The 20,672-nt window shown below is 49.7% G+C and overlaps 1 protein-coding gene across 1 annotated transcript in view; it reads right to left on the bottom strand.

Annotated features, from left to right (window-relative positions):
- Positions 1-8,420: 8,420 nt before the first annotated feature.
- The window catches only part of LOC140389493 (claudin-1-like), a 123,299-nt gene continuing 111,047 nt past the window's right edge, over positions 8,421-20,672 (bottom strand). The window contains 1 exon segment of the mRNA XM_072473642.1: positions 8,421-11,945. Within this exon segment, the coding sequence (XP_072329743.1) occupies positions 11,786-11,945 (160 nt within the window). The 3' untranslated portion in view covers positions 8,421-11,785.

Consider the following 20,672-nt stretch of genomic DNA (forward strand, 5'->3'; position numbering starts at 1 on the left):
TCCCTCCCCCTCACTATCCACAGTCTCCCCCTCCCCCTCACTGTCCCCATCCCCCTCACTATCCACAGTCTCCCCCTCCCCCTCACTCTCCCCTCCCCCTTACTCCACAGTCTCCCCCTCACTCCCTCCCTCACTCTCCCCCTCCCCTTACTCCACAGTCTCCCCTCACTCTCTCCCTCACTCTCCCCCTCACTATCCACAGTCTCTGTCCCTCCCCCTCACTATCCACAGTCTCTGCCCCACCCCCTCACTATCCACAGTCTCCCCCTCACTGTCCCCATCCCCCTCACTATCCACAGTCTCCACCCTCCCCCTCACTGTCCCCATCCCCCTCACTATCCACAGTCTCCACCCTCCCCCTCACTATCCACAGTCTCCCACCTCCCCCTCACTCTCCCCTCCCACTTACTCCACAGTCTCCCCCTCACTCTCCCTCACTCTCCCCCTCCCCTTACTCCACAGTCCCCCCCTCACTCTCTCCCTCACTCTCCCCCTCCCCCTTACTCCACAGTCTCCCCCCTCCCCCTCACTGCCCCCCTCCCCCTCACTAGCCACAGTCTCCCCCCTCCCCCTCACTGTCCCCATCCCCCTCACTATCCACAGTCTCTGTCCCTCCCCCTCACTATCCACAGTCTCCCCCTCCCCCTCACTCTCCCCTCCCCCTTACTCCACAGTCTCCCCCTCACTCTCTCCCTCACTCTCCCCCTCCCCCTCACTATCCACAGTCTCCCCCTCACTCTCTCCCTCACTCTCCCCCTCCCCCTTACTCCACAGTCCCCCCTCACTCTCTCCCTCACTCTCCCCCTCCCCCTTACTCCACAGTCTCCCACCTCCCCCTCACTCTCTGCTGTCTATTATATGTAGAAAATAGAAGCAGAAGAAGGCCATTCGGCCCTTCGGGCCTGCCCCGCCATTCATTCTGATCATGGCTGATCATCAAGTCAATACCCTGATCTCACCTTCGCACCATATCCCTCGATCCCTTTAGCCCCAAGAGCTATATCTAATTCCTTCTTGAAATTACACAACGTTTTGGCCTCAACTACTTTCTGTGGGAGTGAATTCCACAGATTCACCGCTCCCTGGGTGAAGAAATTTCTCCTAATCTCAGCCCTAAAAGCACAGTAATACATCTTACAACACCAGGGTGTCACAGGCGCCGTCGTTCCGACCGAAACTGGGACCAGCCAAGGGGCCATAACTGGGACCAGCCCAGGGGCCGTACCTTCCATGTGGATGAACCTGCGGCGACTACTCCTGAGGACGTGGAGACGGAGGACGATTGCCTGCAGCTGCATTGTGAGGCAGTTCCCCGTGTGGCCCCCATTAAGGTGACAGTACGGGTCAATGGCCACCCGCTTGAGATGGAGTTGGATACTGGCGCAGCGGTCTCCGTGATCGCCCAGAGGACATTCGACCGCATCAAGCAGGGCATACAGACCCTTACATTAACCGACTCACAGGCCAGGTTGGCCACCTACACGGGGGAACCACTGGACATTGCAGGAACTACAATGACCCCTGTTGTTTATGGACGCCAGGAGGGGCGTTTCCCACTTATCGTGGTGCGCGGCCATGGGCCCAGCCGGTTGGGTCGGGACTGGCTGTGCCATTTGCGGTTGCAATGGCAGCACATCCTCCAAACAGTTTCTGAAGGGTTGACTGAGGTGCTAGGACGATACCCAGATGTATTCCAGCCTGGTTTGGGGAAAATAAAAGGGGCCGTAGCCCGTATCCAAGTTTAACCAGGAGCCACGCCGCGCTATTTCCGGGCGCGCCCGGTGCCTTACGCCTTGCTCGAGAAGGTAGAAGGGGAGCTCACTCGTTTGGAGAGTTTGGCTATTATCAGGCCCGTCCGTTTTGCTGACTGGGCAGCACCAATTGTACCTGTAATGAAGCCAGATGCCACAGTTCGCTTGTGTGGCGACTATAAACTTTCAGTGAATACGGCTTCCTGACTCGACCGATATCCAATGCCTCGCATAGAGGATCTCTACGCGAAGCATGCAGGTGGACTCTCGTTCACAAAATTAGATATGAGTCACGCCTGCCTGCAGTTGGAGCTGGACCCTGCAAAGATCAGTGGGAGACTAGAGGACTGGGAAATCTTTAGGGGGCAACAGAAAGCTACTAAAAAAGCTATAAAGAAGAGTAAGATAGATTATGAGAGTAAACTTGCTCAGAATATAAAAACAGATAGTAAAAGTTTCTACAAATACATAAAACAAAAAAGAGTGGCTAAGATAAATATTGGTCCTTTAGAGGATGAGAAGGGAGATTTAATAATGGGAGATGAGGAAATGGCTGAGGAACTGAACAGGTTTTTGGGTCGGTCTTCACAGTGGAAGACACAAATAACATGCCAGTGACTGATGGAAATGAGGCTATGACAGGTGAGGACCTTGAGAGGATTGATATCACCAAGGAGGTAGTGATGGACAAGCTAATGGGGCTAAAGGTAGACAAGTCTCCTGGCCCTGATGGAATGCATCCCAGAGTGCTAAAAGAGATGGCTAGGGAAATTGCAAATGCACTAGTGATAATTTACCAAAATTCACTAGACTCTGGGGTGGTCCCGGCGGATTGGAAATTAGCAAACGTGACACCACTGTTTAAAAAAGGAGGTAGGCAGAAAGTGGGTAATTATAGGCCAGTGAGCTTAACTTCGGTAGTAGGGAAGATGCTGGAATCTATCATCAAGGAAGAAATAGCGAGGCATCTGGATGGAAATTGTCCCATTGGACAGACGCAGCATGGGTTCATAAAGGGCAGGTCATGCCTAACTAATTTAGTGGAATTGTTTGAGGACATTAACAGTGCGGTAGATAACGGGGAGCCAATGGATGTGGTATATCTGGATTTCCAGAAAGCCTTTGACAAGGTGCCACACAAAAGGTTGTTGCATAAGATAAAGATGCATGGCATTAAGGGGAAAGTAGGAGCATGGATAGAGGATTGGTTAATGAATAGAAAGCAAAGAGTGGGGATTAATGGGTGTTTCTCTGGTTGGCAATCAGTAGCTAGTGGTGTCCCTCAGGGACCAGTGTTGGGCCCACAACTGTTCACAATTTACATAGATGATTTGGAGTTGGGGACCAAGGGCAATGTGTCCAAGTTCGCAGACGACATCAAGATAAGTGGTAAAGCAAAGAGTGCAGAGGATACTGGAAGTCTGCAGAGGGATTTGGACAGGCTAAGTGAATGGGCTAGGGTCTGGCAGATGGAATACAATGTTGACAAATGTGAGGTTATCCATTTTGGTAAGAATAATGGCAAAAGGGATTATTATTTAAATGATAAAAAATTAAAACATGCTGCTGTGCAGAGAGATCTGGGTGTGCTAGTGCATGAGTCGCAGAAAGTTGGTTTTCAGGTGCAACAGGTGATTAAGAAGGCAAATGGAATTTTGTCCTTCATTGCTAGAGGGATGGAGTTTAAGACTAGGGAGGTTATGCTGCAATTGTATAAGGTGTTAGTGAGGCCACACCTGGAGTATTGTGTTCAGTTTTGGTCTCCTTACTTGAGAAAGGACGTACTGGCACTGGAGGGTGTGCAGAGGAGATTCACTAGGTTAATCCCAGAGCTGAAGGGGTTAGATTACGAGGAGAGGTTGAGTAGACTGGGACTGTACTTGTTGGAATTTAGAAGGATGAGGGGGGATCCTATAGAAACATATAAGATTATGAAGGGAATAGATAGGATAGATGCGGGCAGGTTGTTTCCACTGGCGGGTGAAAGCAGAACTAGGGGGCATAGCCTCAAAATAAGGGGAAGTAGATTTAGGACTGAGTTTAGGAGGAACTTCTTCACCCAAAGGGTTGTGAATCTATGGAATTCCTTGCCCAGTGAAGCAGTAGAGGCTCCTTCATTAAATGTTTTTAAGATAAAGATAGGTAGTTTTTTGAAGAATAAAGGGATTAAGGGTTATGGTGTTCGGGCCGGAAAGTGGAGCTGAGTCCACAAAAGATCAGCCGTGATCTCATTGAATGGTGGAGCAGGCTCGAGGGGCCAGATGGCCTACTCCTGCTCCTAGTTCTTATGTTCTTATGTAACGATTAATACACACCGGGGCCTGTATGAATATACACGGTTGCCCTTTGGAGTATCCTCTGCCTGCGCAATTTTTCAACGTGTTATGGAGGGCATTTTGAAAGGTTTACCACGTGTTACTGTCTACTTAGATGATGTTTTGATTACAGGGACGTCGGAGCAGGAACATTTGGAAAATCTGGAGGCTGTCCTTAGACGCTTTTCGGAGGCTGGAGTCCGTTTACGTCGCACGAAGTGCGTATTTCAGGCAAAGGAAGTAGTCTACCTAGGTTATCGGGTGGACTGCGAAGGTTTGCACCCCGTCGCAGAGAAGGTGCGTGCGATTCAACAGGCCCCCGCCCCGACTGACACTTCGCATCTTCGTTCTTTTCTCGGTCTCGTAAACTATTACGGGAAGTTCCTCCCCAATCTGGCAACTACGCTGGCCCCCTTGCACCTGCTGCTAAAGAAAAATCACACCTGGGTTTGGGGTCAGCCGCAAGAAACCGCTTTCCGGCGGGTAAAGTAACAATTGTCGCCGTCTGGGTTACTAACCCACTACGATCCTGGAAAGCCTTTGCTCGTCACCTGTGATGCATCCCCGTATGGTATTGGGACTGTCCTGTCCCACAAGATGGAGAACGGGGCCGAGCGACCGATAGCTTTCGCCTCCCGCACATTGACTGCAGCGGAGAAAAAGTACGCGCAGATCGAGAAGGAGGGCCTGGCAGTGGTTTTTGCGGTGAAACGCTTCCACCAGTACGTGTACGGCCGCCATTTCACTATCGTGACTGATCATAAGCCCCTGCTGGGACTTTTCAGAGAGGATAAGCCAATACCGCCCATTGCTTCCGCACGGATCCAGCGCTGGGCTTTGTTGCTTGCCGCATACGAGTATTCTCTGGAGCACAAACCAGGGACGCAGATAGCAAATTCCGACGCACTGAGCCGATTGCCTTTATCAACCGGCCCCATGTCGACCCCCACGACCGGTGAGGTGGTTGCAACCCTAAATCTTATGGACACCTTGCCTGTCACGGCATCACAGATCTGTGAGTGGACCCAGACGGAGTCCTGTCAAAGGTTCGGCACATAGTCCTGTATGGTGGGCAGCATAGACAGCTCCCAGGCGAGTTGCGGGCATTTTCCTCCAAGCTGTCAGAATTCAGCGTGGAAGACGGCATCCTCTTGTGGGGGACACGTGTGATTGTCCCGGAAAAAGGCCAGGAGCTGATAGTAACAGACTTGCACAATGGGCATCCAGGTGTGACCAAAATGAAAATGTTGGCCCGGAGTTATGTCTGGTGGCCAGGCCTTGACACCGACATTGAGAAGGTGGCCCAAAACTGCTCCATTTGCCAGGAGCATCAGAAGCTTCCGCCGGCCGCGCCCCTACATCACTGGGAATGGCCAGGGCGGCCTTGGGCACGCTTGCATGCAGATTTCGTAGGCCCTTTTCAAGGATCCATGTTTCTTCTATTAATTGACGACCAGTCTAAATGGCTAGAGGTGCATAAGATGCAGGGGACAACGTCCTGCTCAACAATTGAAAAGATGCGTTTGACTTTTAGTACGCATGGCCTCCCCGAGGTGCTGGTCACGGATAACGGCACTCCATTCACGAGTGAGGAGTTTGCGAGGTTCACGAAGATGAACGGCATCCGCCATATCCGCACTGCCCCTTACCACCCGGCTTCAAATGGGTTGGCAGAGCGCGCAGTGCAGACATTCAAAAGAGGCCTAAAGAAGCAGTCTTCCGGATCAATGGACACGAGACTGGCTCGCTTTTTGTTTACATACAGGACCACCCCCCATGCAGTGACTGGGGTAGCTCCCGCAGAACCCCTAATGGGCCGGAGACTTCGCACCCGCCTTAGTATGGTTTTCCCGGATGTTGGCGCAAAAGTACGCCGCACACTGTGAGTTTCAGTGCTGTCTGGGCTTTTGCAAGTTCTAATACACAGGATTTCTGCACCCAATAACCCCTCCTAACCTTTTTGGTCACTAAGGGCAATTTATCACGGTCAATCCACCTAACCTGCACATCGTTGGACTGTGGGAGGAAACCGGAGCACCCGGAGGAAACCCACGCACACACGGGGAGAACGTGCAGACTCCACACAGACAGTGACCCGAGGCCGGAATCGAACCCGGGTCCTTGGTGCTGTGAGGCTGCAGTGCTAACCACTGTGCCACCATGCCACCCCGGCTTAGAACTTCTGGGACCTTACTGCGTGTTTCCTACAACTGTGACTACAGCTCCGAATTATTTAATTATCTTTGAAGGGATGTCATGAGCTCATGAAAGCCTCTGTTCAAATTCTGTCTTTCTGTCAGCGAAGCCACCTGGATTGGTCACACTTGGGGCTGAACTAGCAGTCCACACAGGCGCGATGGGCTGAATGGCCTCCTTCTATGGTGTAACTATCCCATGAATGGAGAAGTGGAAGACATTACGAGTGGAGTGGTAAGGAGAGAGGACAGTCAGACCATTGCAAACTGAACCAAACTAGAACATTAACTGGTTAACTGAGACTGGGATTAATATTCAACATCCCCGAGCACAATGACTGGCAGTTAAGTGCTGAAATCAGTATTTACATAGTTTTGTTTAATGCAAATAAAAAAAAGCTTAGTGGGCAGCACGGTAGCATTGTGGATTGCACAATTGCTTCACAGCTCCAGGGTCCCAGGTTTGATCCGGCTCGGGTCACTGTCTGTGCGGAGTCTGCACATCCTCCCCGTGTGTGCGTGGATTTCCTCCGGGTGCTCCGGTTTCCTCCTACAGTCCAAAGATGTGCTGGTTAGGTGGATTGGCCATGATAAATTGCCCTTAGTGTCCAAAATTGCCCTTAGTGTTGGGTGGGGTTACTGGGTTATGGGGATAGGGTAGAGGTATGGACTTGGGTAGGGTGCTCTTTCCAAGATCCGGTGCAGACTTGATGGGCCGAATGGCCTCCTTTTGCACTGTAAATTTTATGATAATCTATGAATCTTCCGGAGGTCTTTTGATCCTCGGAAACTCTGCCCTGACTGAAGCAATAATTAAATGGTTTTGTTGTGTCACAGACTTTAATCCAACTACATAAATCTATAGGTCAATAGTTCTGGTTTCAGCTTGATGAGGAAGCATGATCTTTTGAAATGTGATGGTAAAGTAAGATGGAGGTGTCTTTCCTTTGGAATTTACTGTGTTAAAGGAGGAAAATGACAGGGAGATATTTTGGTGCTCGTGTGTTCCGGTTTCTGAGACTTTAGCAATAATTCTGCTGCCTGTCTCCCTATATGTGGAGATGCCGGCGTTGGACTGGGGTGAGCACAGTAAGAAGTCTTACAACACCAGGTTAAAGTCCAACAGGTTTGTTTCGATGTCACTAGCTTTCGGAGCGCTGCTTTTCGGAGCGGCGCTCCGAAAGCTAGTGACATTGAAACAAACCTGTTGGACTTTAACCTGGTGTTGTAAGACTTCTTACTGTCTCCCTATAGTTCTGTTTGAACATTAAAATACATTCCAGCGAAGACAGGGCGATTTGACTATTCGACCTTGAATCGCCGGCCTCCCAGCTGCGTGTCTGGGTGGCAGGAGGCGGCTGTTTGCTGCATTCTCAGTTCCCGCCGCTGTCAATGGGAATTTCCATTGAAGTCGCCACTCTACCGGGACACCCACGGGTAGGGGTGCGTTCCTGGCCTAACCAGAGAATCTCTCCGCCAATGAACGCCAGGGAATTCTGGGCAAAGCTTCAGCTCCGGGGAGACAAAGCCAGCCACAGCAAACCTCACTCCAGAGTCTTAATCCGAACGTCCAGTGCAGTGCTGGGGGAGTGCTGCCCCGTCAGACATGTTGGGCGAGACACTAAACTGAGGCCCCGTCTGACCCCTCAAGTGGGTGTGGAAGATCCCGTGGCACTATTTGAAGAGTGGGGGAAGCCCTTCCCAGGTGCCACAGACAACATCCGTCCCTCAGCACACATCACAAACAAACAGATTAGCTGATCATTTATCTCATAGTTGTTTGCGCCATTTTCCTGTTTTGCATCTCAGCGGCCAACGTTTCAACAGTGCCTGCTCGGAGAACGACCTCATTGGCTGAGACGCATTCAGGGATGTGAAGGGCACGATATAAATGTAAGCAGTTCTGAAATGTGACTGATTTGAACACTGGTGATGGGGAGGCCTCGGGCCTTTCCAGGAACGGAATCAGAGTGAAGCAGCCGTTTGGCCTGGGCTGCCCATTGTAGAAGGTCAGATACACAACGCTGACTAGATTAAAGAAATCATGCAACAACACGCGATGCTAGCCCGTGGAGATTACTCCTGAGAGGAGTGAGAAGCCTGGGTGACGAAAGGCTTTCCAGAACCTTACCCTTCAAAGAATCAAACACAAGAATTAGTTTAAAATAACAATTCCCCTTTTATTGCAAAATCCATAGAGTATGATCAGTATAAAATGTCAATCTACAAGCAATTCCTTTAACACATCTGCAGACACACAGATATATAAAAATCCATGTACAAAACTGGAAACTCTTGGCCTGTGAGAAAGATTAGAAACTAGACACACCCCAATACATAGAACCCCCAGCCGAGTAACTGGTTCAAAGGGGCATATGGACTTGTCTAAAACAAAACGCAATCACAATCAGTTGAAAGTCTGGACCCTGAGAGGGCTGCACTATGGGGGAGGGGGTTTCGTTCATATCCAGCAATGAAAATTTATTTCGGTCTAATAATTTTAAAGGTACAAAGAGCTGGGTACTAATTATTTGGAAGGATACACTCCGAAAAATTCAGACACCAATTCTTTAACAAAAATCTGACGGCAAGCACTGAAGAACATAGAATTCCTACAGTGCCGAAGGAGGCCATTCGGCCCTTCGAGTCTGCACTGACCCTCTGGAAGACCATCCTACCTAGGCCCCGTCCCCCACCCTCGCCCGGTAACGCCACCTTACCTGCACATCTTTGAACACTTAGGGGCAATTTCGCATGGCAACCCACCAATATGGAAGGATATTGAGCATGGGAAGTTTGTAAAACACGAGCCATGGACTGTCGGATAGTTGTTGAGATTGGCGTCAACTGGGACAAGCACGTTCTCCATTTCCTATATTTTCAGCACAGAACTAAACAGAAAACTTAGCATTTCGGCAATGGCAAAGCACTCTGTTGGAGACTGATTAACTCTCTGCTGGGCCAGGCTAATTTCCCGCTGCTGGAGAAACACACGTCAGCGGGGTCAGAGAAGGGGAAGATACTTAAAGAGTGTACAAACAAATATTTGTGTTCCTATTTTGTAAATGTGACTGAAGAAGTCACGGCCAAGCACCTGTGATTGGTCTAGACCCATTGAAACAATTTGTTCAATGGCAGGAAACCTGAACAAATAGGTACACACGAGAGTCCATTTACTACAAAGTGAAAGCAGAATAGACTTGATTTGAGTCAGATTAAGGTTTGATGAGGCTATGCACTGACTCTTCTCATTATAGCATAGAATTTACAGTGCAGAAGGAGGCCATTCGGCCCATCAAAACTGCACCGGCCCCTGGAAAGACCACCCTAACTAAGCCCACACCTCCACCCAATCCCCGTAACCCCCTCTGACCTTTTTTGGACACTAAGGAACAATTTATCACGGCCAATCCACCTAACCTGCACATCTTTGGACTGTGGGAGGAAACCAGAGCACCCGGAGGAAACCCATGCACACACGAGGAGGATGTGCAGACTCCGCACAGACAGTGACCCAAGCCGGGAATTGAACATTGGACCCTGGAGCTGTGAAGCAACAGCGCTAACCACTGTGCTACCGTGCTGCCCTCATTGTAATGAACTCATATAGATTAGGACAGTGACCTGACCCACTGCACCATCCCATTCGCCACCGAGGCAACAACTCCACTTACACTCCAGGATTTATTCCGAATCAGGCTGAGGTTTGAATTCCACTTGAGAACTCAAGTTGTTCGCAACCCAACAGAACTCACACCCCAGAAGGAGAGTTGGTAAAATATCACTTTCCACCTACTCTGGAAAATGCCATATCCACCCAAATGGCTCAATTCTCCCCACTCAATGCCCATTCCAGGTAAAGCCAGTTTTTGTATTGATCTACAACAAAGATTGGGGCCCAGACTGATGAGGATTTATCACTGGATGAAATGCTCCTCACACTGGACTGATCCGGCACATTCTACACAAAACAATGGTTGGAAATGAACAACTGTTGAACCAACAATGGACTTGTTGGTATTTGGGGTGAAATAAAACACTAACCTAGACAAGTTGGGATTTGATGAGATGCTGATATATTACTCCGATTAATACCAATTATTTATTCATAGCTAACAAATCAGAACAGGTGGGGGATTTCATAAACAATTCATGAGGTACTTTCCTACCCTGAAACTTGCCACAGTCTAAACAGTGCAACCATTGCACCGCGCAAATATAGATTGGACATTAACTTTAACAAATCTAATACACGGTTTTAAAACACCAATCCAAATGTAGATGAAGGCAGTCAAAACAAGTAACTCGGAGATGAATCCATTGAACAACTCCAATGTGGACAGCTCGTTAACTCTTAACAGGTTTGTAAATGTCATCAGAAAGTGCGGACTGTAAGGAGCCAATGGTTATGACATGTTCAAAGATCAAAGTTTTGCTTCTCAACGTTAACTCCACAAGGCCGAGAAATGGCAAAACATTTCTTTCATTAATATTGGACAACTTAACCATGTAGAATGATGCTGACTCTCTCTCGACCTGTGCTTTTCTTCAACAGAAACTAACAGCTTTCAATGCCGGCCATTCCCCTTTTATTACTCACGCCTTAATTTTCATTCTGACTTCAAGTCTCCCAGTCAAAGATCAGCAGCAAATCTCATTACTATCAGTACTATAGTGGGCAGCACGTTAGCACAGGTGGATAGCACTGTGACTTCACAACGCCAGGGTCCTAGGTTCGATACCCTGCTGGGTTACTGTCTGTGCGGAGTCTGCACGTTCTCCCCGTGTGTGCGTGGGTTTCCTCCGGGTCCGCCCGTTTCCTCCCACAGTCCAAAGACGTGCAGGTTAGGTGGATTGGCCATGATAATTTGCCCTCAGTGACCAAAAAGGTTAGGAGGGGTTATTGGGTTACAGAGATAGGGCGGAAGTGAGGGCCTAAGTGGGTCGGTGCATACTCGATAGGCCGAATGGCCTCCTTCTGCACTGTATGTTCTATGTTCTATGTACTCGTTCTAAACCCTCACCCACTCATCTCTCTCCCACTCGGGTACTGATTCATGGTGAGATATGATCCGATAGGTACCCAATCAGGAGCTATGTGAATCTATTGAGTCTCACCTCACTCATCTGCCTTATTTAATTGAGGTCTTCAGCAGTACTTGAGTGAAAGTGTTGCATGCTGCCCTGGTACAATATCCAATTTACCCTGAGAAATAATTAGAGAATCTACACAAGCCCCCAAAACCCTTCCTACTGACGGAGATATTTTATATGTTGCAGGAAATATCTTCTATTGTCTGTTCTTCACATAAGGAAACTGGAAATTGGAGTATTTAAGACTATCGGACATTAAAATTGCAACACTAAGTAAAAGAGAGTGAAACTTTAATCAAACCAAAGCCCTTTCATTTCCCATCAATCAGTGCAGGAATGGTCATTAAGGGTAATACTCGGCATCCCTCACTTGACGAGACATGCATCCAGTGAATAGTTCAAATGGGACCTTGCAGCAGTTCAGTTGGTCTCACACGTAGTTCTTTGCGGCAGATGGAGCAGATTGTGACCGTGGGTAGGCTTGGCGTCCACCATTACCCTTGGTCCAGGAGCAGCAAAGGAAGACTCCACCGAGGAGGGTGAGGGCAGCAGCAGCCCAGCCTATGAAGAGGGCCTGACCAAATTCAAACCTGCAAGGCAAGAGAGATCGGTCAATGTGAGACTGGGAGGCGAGAGACACTTGTCATTTCCCATGTTGATTCTTAATCAATATTTGCTTTATTTTTGGGGACTGCATGGGAAATGGCATTTCTTAGTTTAGTTTAAAATATTTTTTAACAGTCCCCAACTTCAAAATGGTGAGGCTCTAAATTAGTTTTATAGATTCTGCCCAAAATCTTGAACTTTATTCAGTCCTTTGGACCAGGCTGCGAGCTATGACAGTACTTGTGTTATTCAGTGACATCATCACATCAGCATTTTGATCAATATTCACTTCAATCAGAGGAGTAAGTTCTACAAGCACTAAGATAGGGCCTTTAACATCCTGCAGGGGAATTCAGGCAAGTGACTTGGGTAGAAAGGGTGAAAGTGAATGAATGCTGGAGTGGCGGTCGGCATCGCCACCGGGAGTAGCAGCATGGTTGGGTGACCTGTACGACTTCCTGCAGTTGGAGAAGATAAAGTATGAGTTATGGGGCTCAGCAGGGGAGTTTGAGAAAAGGTGGGGGATGTTTGTGACCGTGTTTGAGGAGCTGTTCGCCGCGGGGGGGGCGGTGGAATCTGTACAGACTGTATAGTTGATTGCTGAGAAATATGTTTCCCGGGGTGTTTATTGGCTGTACCTGCTTTGATACATGTTTGTAATAAAATACATTTAAAAAAAAGAAAGTGAATGAATGGACAATGAGATGATTGAAGGGCAGGGGAAAGATAGAAGTTAAAGGGTTGGGAAGAAAATTGCAGGGTGCAGGAGAACTCCAGAGTTCAGAGGTTGAAGTCAGAGGTCGGGGTCAGAGGTAGTACGTGCATGATTTGATGAGCGAGCAGGATTAATGAGCTGAATTTTTTTTTATTCATCCATGGGCGGCACGGTAGCACAGTGGTTAGCACTGTTGCTTCACAGCGCCAGGGTCCCGGGTTCGATTCCCGGCTTGGGTCACTGTCTGTGCGGAGTCTGCACGTTCTCCCCGTGTCTGCGTGGGTTTCCTCCGGGTGCTCCGGTTTCCTCCCACAAGTCCCGAAAGACGTGCTGTTAGGTGAATTGGACATTCTGAATTCTCCTCAGTGTACCCGAACAGGCACCGGAATGTGGCGACTAGGGGATTTTCACAGTAACTTCATTGCAGTGTTAATGTAAGCCTACTTGTGACAATAATAAAGATTATATTGCCATCTTAATGGTCATGAAGGGGCCAGTCAATAAAGGCAACTGGTTCAGTGAGTTGGCATTCGCAATATGAGTCCCCGGCCTGTGGATAAGAATACTCGTAGGATTGGATTGGATTTGTTTATTGTCATGTGTACTGAGGTACAGTGAAAAGTATTTTTCTGCGAGCAACTCAAAAAGATTATTTAGTACATGAAAAGAAAATACATAATAGGGCAACACAAGGTGCACAATGTAAATACATAAGCACCGGCATTGGCTGAAGCATACAGGGTGTAGTGTTAATGAGGTCAGTCCATAAGAGGGTCATTTAGGAGTCTGGTAACAGTGGGGAAGAAGCTGTTTTTGAATCTGTTCGTGCATGTTCTCAGACTTCTGTATCTCCTGCCCGATGGAAGAAGTTGGAAGAGTGAGTAAGCCGGGTGGGAGGGGTCTTTGATTATGCTGCCCGCTTTCCCCAGGCAGCGTGAGGTGTAGATGGAGTCAATGGATGGGAGGCAGGTTCGTGTGATGGACTGGGCGGTGTTCACGACTCTGAAGTTTCTTGCGGTCCTGGGCTGAGCAGTTGCCATACCAGGCTGTGATGCAGCCCGATAGGATGCTTTCTATGGTGCATCTGTAAAAGTTGGTAAGTGTTAATGTGGACATGCCGAATTTCCTTAGTTTCCTGAAAAAGTATAGGCGCTGTTGTGCTTTCTTGGTGGTAGCGTCGATGTGGGTGGACCAGGACAGATTTTTGGAGATGTGCACCCCGAGGAATTTGAAACTGCTAACCATCTCCACCTCGGCCCCATTGATGCTGACAGGGGTGTGTACAGTACTTTGCTTTCTGAAGTCAATTACCAGCTCTTTAGATTTGCTGGCATTGAGGGAGAGATTGTTGTCGCTGCACCATTCCACTAGGTTCTCAATCTCCCTCCAGTATTCTGACTTGTTATTCGAGATCCGACCCACTATGGTCGTGTCGTCAGCAAACTTGTAGATGGAGTTGGAACTAAATTTTGCCACGCAGTCATGTGTGTACAGGGAGTAGAGTAGGGGGCTAAGTACGCAGCCTTGCGGGGCCCCGGTATTGAGGACTATTGTGGAGGAGGTGTTGTTGTTTATTCTTACTGATTGTGGTCTGTGGGTCAGAAAGTCGAGGATCCAGTTGCAGAGGGAGGAGCCAAGTCCTAGGTTTTGGAGCTTTGATACGAGTTTGGCTGGAATTATGGTGTTGAAGGCGGAGCTGTAGTCAATAAATAGGAGTCTAATGTAGGAGTCCTTGTTTTCGAGATGCTCCAGGGATGAGTGTAGGGCCAGGGAAATGGTGTCTGATGTGGACCGGTTGCAGCGGTATGCGAATTGCAGTGGATCAAGGCGTTCTGGGAGTATGGAGGTGATGCGCTTCATGACCAACCTCTCGAAGCACTTCATTACGACTGAAGTCAGGGCCACCGGATGGTAGTCATTGAGGCACGTTGCCTGGTTCTTCTATGCCACTGGTATGATGGTGGTCTTTTTGAAGTAGGTGGGGACCTCGGAGCGGAGTCAGGACAGGTTAGATGTCTGCGAATACATCTGCCAGCTGGTCCGCACAGGCTCTGAGTGCTCGACCAGGGATCCCGTCTGGACCCGTCGCCTTCCGAGGGTTCACTTCCAGGAAAACCGATCTGTGGAAGCTGTGATGGTTGGAATGCGTATGGGTGAGTTATGGGCTGCTGAATCCCCGAACCTGACGGGCTTAATGATCCACAAGGGTTCAAAGTTCAGTCTCCACCTTATTGAGCAATGCTTAGGGAACGTTGGTGTGGCCAGAAATATCGTGTTGGGGCTTCTGGGCCGAGCTATGGCCCTTTTTAACATCCCCAAGCTGGGTTGGAAAACTTTGGGATATTTTCCTAACCACCAGAATTTGTCTGAAGAATGTTCCCCCACTGCAGCTGCAGGTGATGCAAACTCCCATCCGAATGCAGTCAGACGCTAGAGAAGGTTCGGCCAGCACCTTCGTCTGTAAGACCGCATTGTTTATGCCGCAAACCAAGCGGCCACGTATCATTTCAGCCAAGGCCGTCCCATATTCACAGAGTTCTGTAATTTTTCGTAATCTCGATAAAAACTTGCTGATGGACTCACCTGGGGTTCTTTCAGCAGTATCAAACCGGTACTGCTGTACTATTACTGACGTGGTTGGATTAAAATGTTGCCCCACTATTGCCACAAGCTCATCAAAAGTTCTAGTGTCTGGGGACGCTGGGATGGTAAGGCTCCGTATCACTCCGAACGTGTGCGTGCCACAGGCAGTGAGCAGAAATGACTACCTGGGGGTCATTCTCCGTGATATTGCTTGCCTGGAAAAAGTAATGCATCCTCTGTGTGTATTGATTCCAATCTTCCAGTCCAGCATCAAACACATTCAATTGTCTAATAAAGAGACATAATGGAAGGAAAATTCCAACCTGTGTCCGATAAATATGGGGTGGAAGCTTAGCAGTGTCGGACCTAGTATTAATGAGGGCAGTCCATAAGAGGGTCATTTAGGAGTCTGGTGACGGCGGGGAAGAAGCTGTTTTTGAGTCTGTTCGTGCGTGTTCTCAGACTTCTGTATCTCCTGCCCGATGGAAGAAGTTGGAAGAGTGAGTAAGCCGGGTGGGAGGGGTCTTTGATTATGCTGCTCGCTTTCCCCAGGCAGCAGGAGGTGTAGATGGAGTCAATGGATGGGAGGCAGGTTCGTGTGATGGACTGGGCGGTGTTCACGACTCTCTGAAGTTTCTTGTGGTCCTGGGCCGAGCAGTTGCCATACCAGGCTGTGATGCAGCCCGATAGGATGCTTTCTATGGCGCATCAGTAAAAGTTGGTGAGTTAATGTGGACATGCCGGATTTCCTTAGTTTCCTGAGGAAGTATAGGCGCTGTTGTGCTTTCTTGGTGGTAGCGTCCACGTGGGTGGACCATGACAGATTTTTGGAGATGTGTACCCCTAGGAATTTGAAATTTCTAACCATCTCCACCTCGGCCCCATTGATGCTGACAGGGGTGGGTACAGTACTTTGCTTCCTGAAGTCAATGACCAGCTCTATAGTTTTGCTAGGCATTGAGGGAGAGATTGTTGTCGCTACACCACTCCACTAGGTTCTCTATCTCCCGCCTGTATTCTGACTTGTCGTTATTCGAGATCCGGCCCATTATGGTCGTGTCGTCAGCAAACTTGTAGATGGAGTTGGAAACAAATTTTGCCACGCAGTCGTGTGTGTACAGGGAGTAGAGTAGGGGGCTAAGTACACAGCCTTGCAGGGCCCCGGTATTGAGGACTATTGTGGAGGAGGAGTTGTCAGACCTTACTGTGCTGGAAATACAGTAAGAAGTCTGACAACACCAGGTTAAAGTCCAACAGGTTTGTTTCAAATCACTAGCTTTCGGAGCGCTGCTCCTTCCTCAGGTGAATTGGACTTTAACCTGGTGTTGTAAGACTTCTTACTGTGCTTACCCCAGTCCAACGCCAGCATCTCCACATCATGGAAGTACAGTAGTTTAGACAAGTAGACAAAATCTTCTTCCTGGGGTGAAAGGCTTGTTTGCTGAGGACATGTTGATCAGGTTGGGTCTGTACTCTGTACTAATTGGATTTGAGAATAATGAGGTATGATCTTATTGAAACATAAGGGGCGGGATTCTCCAACCGCCCGCCAGGTCGGAGAATCCACGGGGGGGGGGGGGGGGGTGGGGGTGGGGGGGGGCGGCACGAATCCCGCCCCGACGCCAGATCCCGTATTCTCTGCTGCCGTTTTTCGGGCGGTGCGGGATTCCCGCCACGCCAGTCGGGGGCTGTTGGTAGCGGCCCCCCCCCCGGCGACTCTCCGGACCCCGATGGGCCGATCGGCCGGCCGTTTTTGGCCAGCCCCGCTGGCTCGAATCACTGAACTTAGGCACCGGCGGGACCTGGCAGGTAAATCGGCGGAGGCGGTCCATAGGGGGGCGCGGGGGCACCGACCCCGGGGGTCCCACACGGTGACCTGGCCCGCGATCGGGGCCCACCGATCTGCGGACGGGCTTGTTCCGTGGGGACACTTCTTTCTTCCGTGCCAGCCCCTGTAGGGCTCTGCCGTGGCCGGCGCAGAGAAGAGAACCCCCCCCCCCGCGCAGGCGCCAAAATACGCCGGCCGGTCTGCGCGTGCGCGGAATCACACTGGCTGTTCCTCGCATTCGCGAGATCGCGCCGGCCCTTCGGCGTACACCTAGCCCCTGAGAATGTGGAGAATTCTGCAATTTCGGGGGCTGTTGATGCCGGAGTGGTTGCCGCCGGTTTTCCCGCCGGCGTGGGGAAGGGAGAATCCTGGCCAAGATTCCGAGGGGATTGAACAAGGGAGATACTGAATTTCCTTGAATGGGGGACTCTAAAACCAGGAGGCACAGTTTCAAATCACAGGTTCCCCCATTTGAAACGAGGCAGAACAGCTTCCCTGAGGATCATTGAATATATTCCAGGCTGAATTAGGCAGATTTCTGATCTACAAGATGATTAAAGTTTGTGGGGGGAGTGGTTGGGCAGGAAGTAGAGTAAAGGCTACAGTCAGACCAGGTGTAACCTTATTGAGGGATGGAGTGCTGGAGGGGCCAACTCGCCTATTCCCGCTCCTCATTCTTATGTTCACGTGAATAACGACGAACCCGGGAAGAATCCCTTTTTAATGTTAGATTCGGGCAAGGTTGACGAGAATGACTGCAGAGACTTCAGATCCAGGGATGGATTGGAGAAGTTAGGACTGTTTTCCTTGGAGAGAAGGTTGAGCGGAGATTTGACCGAGATGTGCAAAATCATGAGGGGTGAGGACAGAGTCGACAGGAGAAACTGTTCCTGCTTGTGAAAGGATCAAGGAGAGGGCAAAGATTAAAGGTGATTGGAAAAGGGAAGCATCGGAGATATGGAAGCGTTTTCGCACGGAATTAACGAGTCTCTGAAGGCGGAGGAAGGGAAAGAATTATGAAAGACTGGCACAAATTGTTTGAACAGGAAGAATAATAACAGCAGATATGATCCCGATATCATCACAGCTCGCAATGTAATATTTTGGGATTCATTAAAATAAACTCGGCACAGTTAATTTTGGCTCTCTCTCTCTCATCTCCCACGCATATTTGCAAACACAGATTTTAAAAAACACATTCACTTCTTCAAAGAATGTTTCCTTGTTTTCTGTCTCGCAGATTAACCTGCCAGTTTGGGCAAGTCCGACTGAAAAATGTCCGCTTAGTTTTCACACAAACGCACCAAAACTGAGGGAGAAAGTTCACATTTTACTGAGACATCAGATTTAAACTGCGTGTTTCAGCTCTGGTTCACCGGCACAGGAGCATTTGCGCCTATTTCAATAGTTTATCCCCTGTTTCAAACCAGTGCCATGAACCTCCCAATCGCCCACCCGTGGAGAACAAGTTAACAACCCTCTTCACAGGAACACATCCTCCAGTTTCGAAACCGCACAACACCAGCATTTTGCTTTGTGAAGTGGAGAAATCGCACAGACGTATCCAGGTCAAATGTAGGGCACATTCCTCTGATGAGGAACACTTAACCAATCAGACCCAACCCCCGAAACCCAGCGGTCACCGAAACATCACACTGAAATCTCAAATAGCAACAGGGAAAACACTCAGCCGGTCAGGCAGCGTCAGCGCAGACAGGAGCTGAATTAACGGGTTTGGATTTTGTGTGTTCCCCACGGGCATGCTCTGGGTAAAATAGGACAGGTGCCCGCCCACCACCTTCCCGTCCAGTCCTGAGTCCACCCCCCATGGCACGATAGCTGGGCAGGTGCTGGAATGGGCAGCCCAACGTCAAATTTAAATGTCTGATCAAGGATCGGTTGAGTTTGTTGACAAGAAATTGGCCTCAATTGACATATTCTCCATGCCAGACTCCAGCTGGGGTGGGCACTGGGGCAGGGACAAGAAAGACCTTTTGAAATGTTTTTAAAAGGGTTGGAAGGGAGCAGGGGGTGGGGCAATGGGTGCCTTTGTGCATGGGGGGGGGGGGGGGGAGGAGTGCCACCTCGGTGCCAGCCTGGCACTGCCAAGTGCTCAGGTGGCACTGACTACTGGCATAGGCACTGCCAGGTTGGCACTGCCAAGGTACCAAGCTGGCATTTCTTGGGGTGCACGATCGGACAGGGTGTCTGGCATGGGCGTTGGGGGGGGGGGGGGATGCGGGGTGGGGTTGTGCGGGAACCCTCCCATAGTGCATTTGGGCTGAGGGGGAGGTCAGGGATCGTTTCAGAGATCGTGACGAGTGGAGCTCCCCACTGTACAAAATGGGTCTATGTGCGGCCGTGGCCACGCATTCCCCATTCAGGCTCCTTACTCAATGCGAGTCGCGCTGAATCGCCATGTTCGTGTATGCCATTTTCCTGGGCACTGCGAGCACCAGGAAACACGCGTCTCAGCCGGCTCGAGAGGGGACATTGTTCTCTTTTGAGAGAATCGCGCCAAAAGACACGTAATCCAAAGACCAAAACGGCCTTGAGGTCAGACGCTTTGACACAGAGGATGAAATTGATTGATATATTTCCAAGTCAGGCTTGTGAGTGACTTGGAGGGGAACCTCCAGGAGGTGGGGTTCCCAGGTATCTGCTGCTCTTGTCCTTCTAGATGGCAGAGGTCTTGGGTTTGGAAGGTGCTGTCTAAGGAACCTGGGTGAGTTACTGCAGTGAATCTTGTGGATGGTACACACGGCTGCGAGTGTGCGTCAGTGTTTCTGGAATGGGTGCCAATCAAGCGGGGCTGCTTTGTCCTGGATGGTGTTGAGCTTCTTGAGTGTTGTTGGTGCTCATCCAGGCAAGTGGAGAGTATTCCATTGCACTCCTGACTTGTGCCTCGTAGATGGTGGACAGGCTTTGGGGGTCAGGAGTGAGTTACTTGCTCCAGGATTCCTATCCTCGGACCTGCCCTGGTATCCACAATATTTACATGGGTGGTCCAGTTCGGGTTCTGGTCAGTGTTAACCCCCGGATGTTGATCTGGGGAATTCAGTGATGGCAATGCCATTGAATGTCAAAGGGTGATGGTTTGACTCTTTCACTAAAACTCCTGAGGCAGCACCTTTCAAACCCACGACCACTACCATCTAGAAGGACAAGAGCAGCAGATGCCTGGGAACCCCACCGCCTGGAGACTCCCCTCCAAGGCACTCACCACCTCAACTTGGAAATATATCGCTGTTCCTTGATTGTTGCTGGGGCAACGTCCTGTAACTCCCTCCCTAACAGCACATGTAGGATGTATCTACACTTCCGGGACTGCAGCAGTTCAAGAAGGCAGCTCACCACCACCTTCTCAATAGATAATGAAAAATGAAATGAAATTCGCTTATTGTCACAAGTAGGCTTCAAATGAAGTTCCTGTGAAAAGCCCCTAGTCGCCACATTCCGGCGCCTGTTTGGGGAGGCTGGTACGGGAATTGAACCGTGCTGCTGGCCTGCTTTGGTCTGCTTTCAAAGCCAGCGATTTAGCCCTGTGCTAAACCAGCCCCTAAACCAGCCATTAGGGACGGGCAA

This window comes from Scyliorhinus torazame, chromosome 14, assembly GCF_047496885.1.
Source record: "Scyliorhinus torazame isolate Kashiwa2021f chromosome 14, sScyTor2.1, whole genome shotgun sequence".
NCBI lineage: Eukaryota > Metazoa > Chordata > Chondrichthyes > Carcharhiniformes > Scyliorhinidae > Scyliorhinus > Scyliorhinus torazame.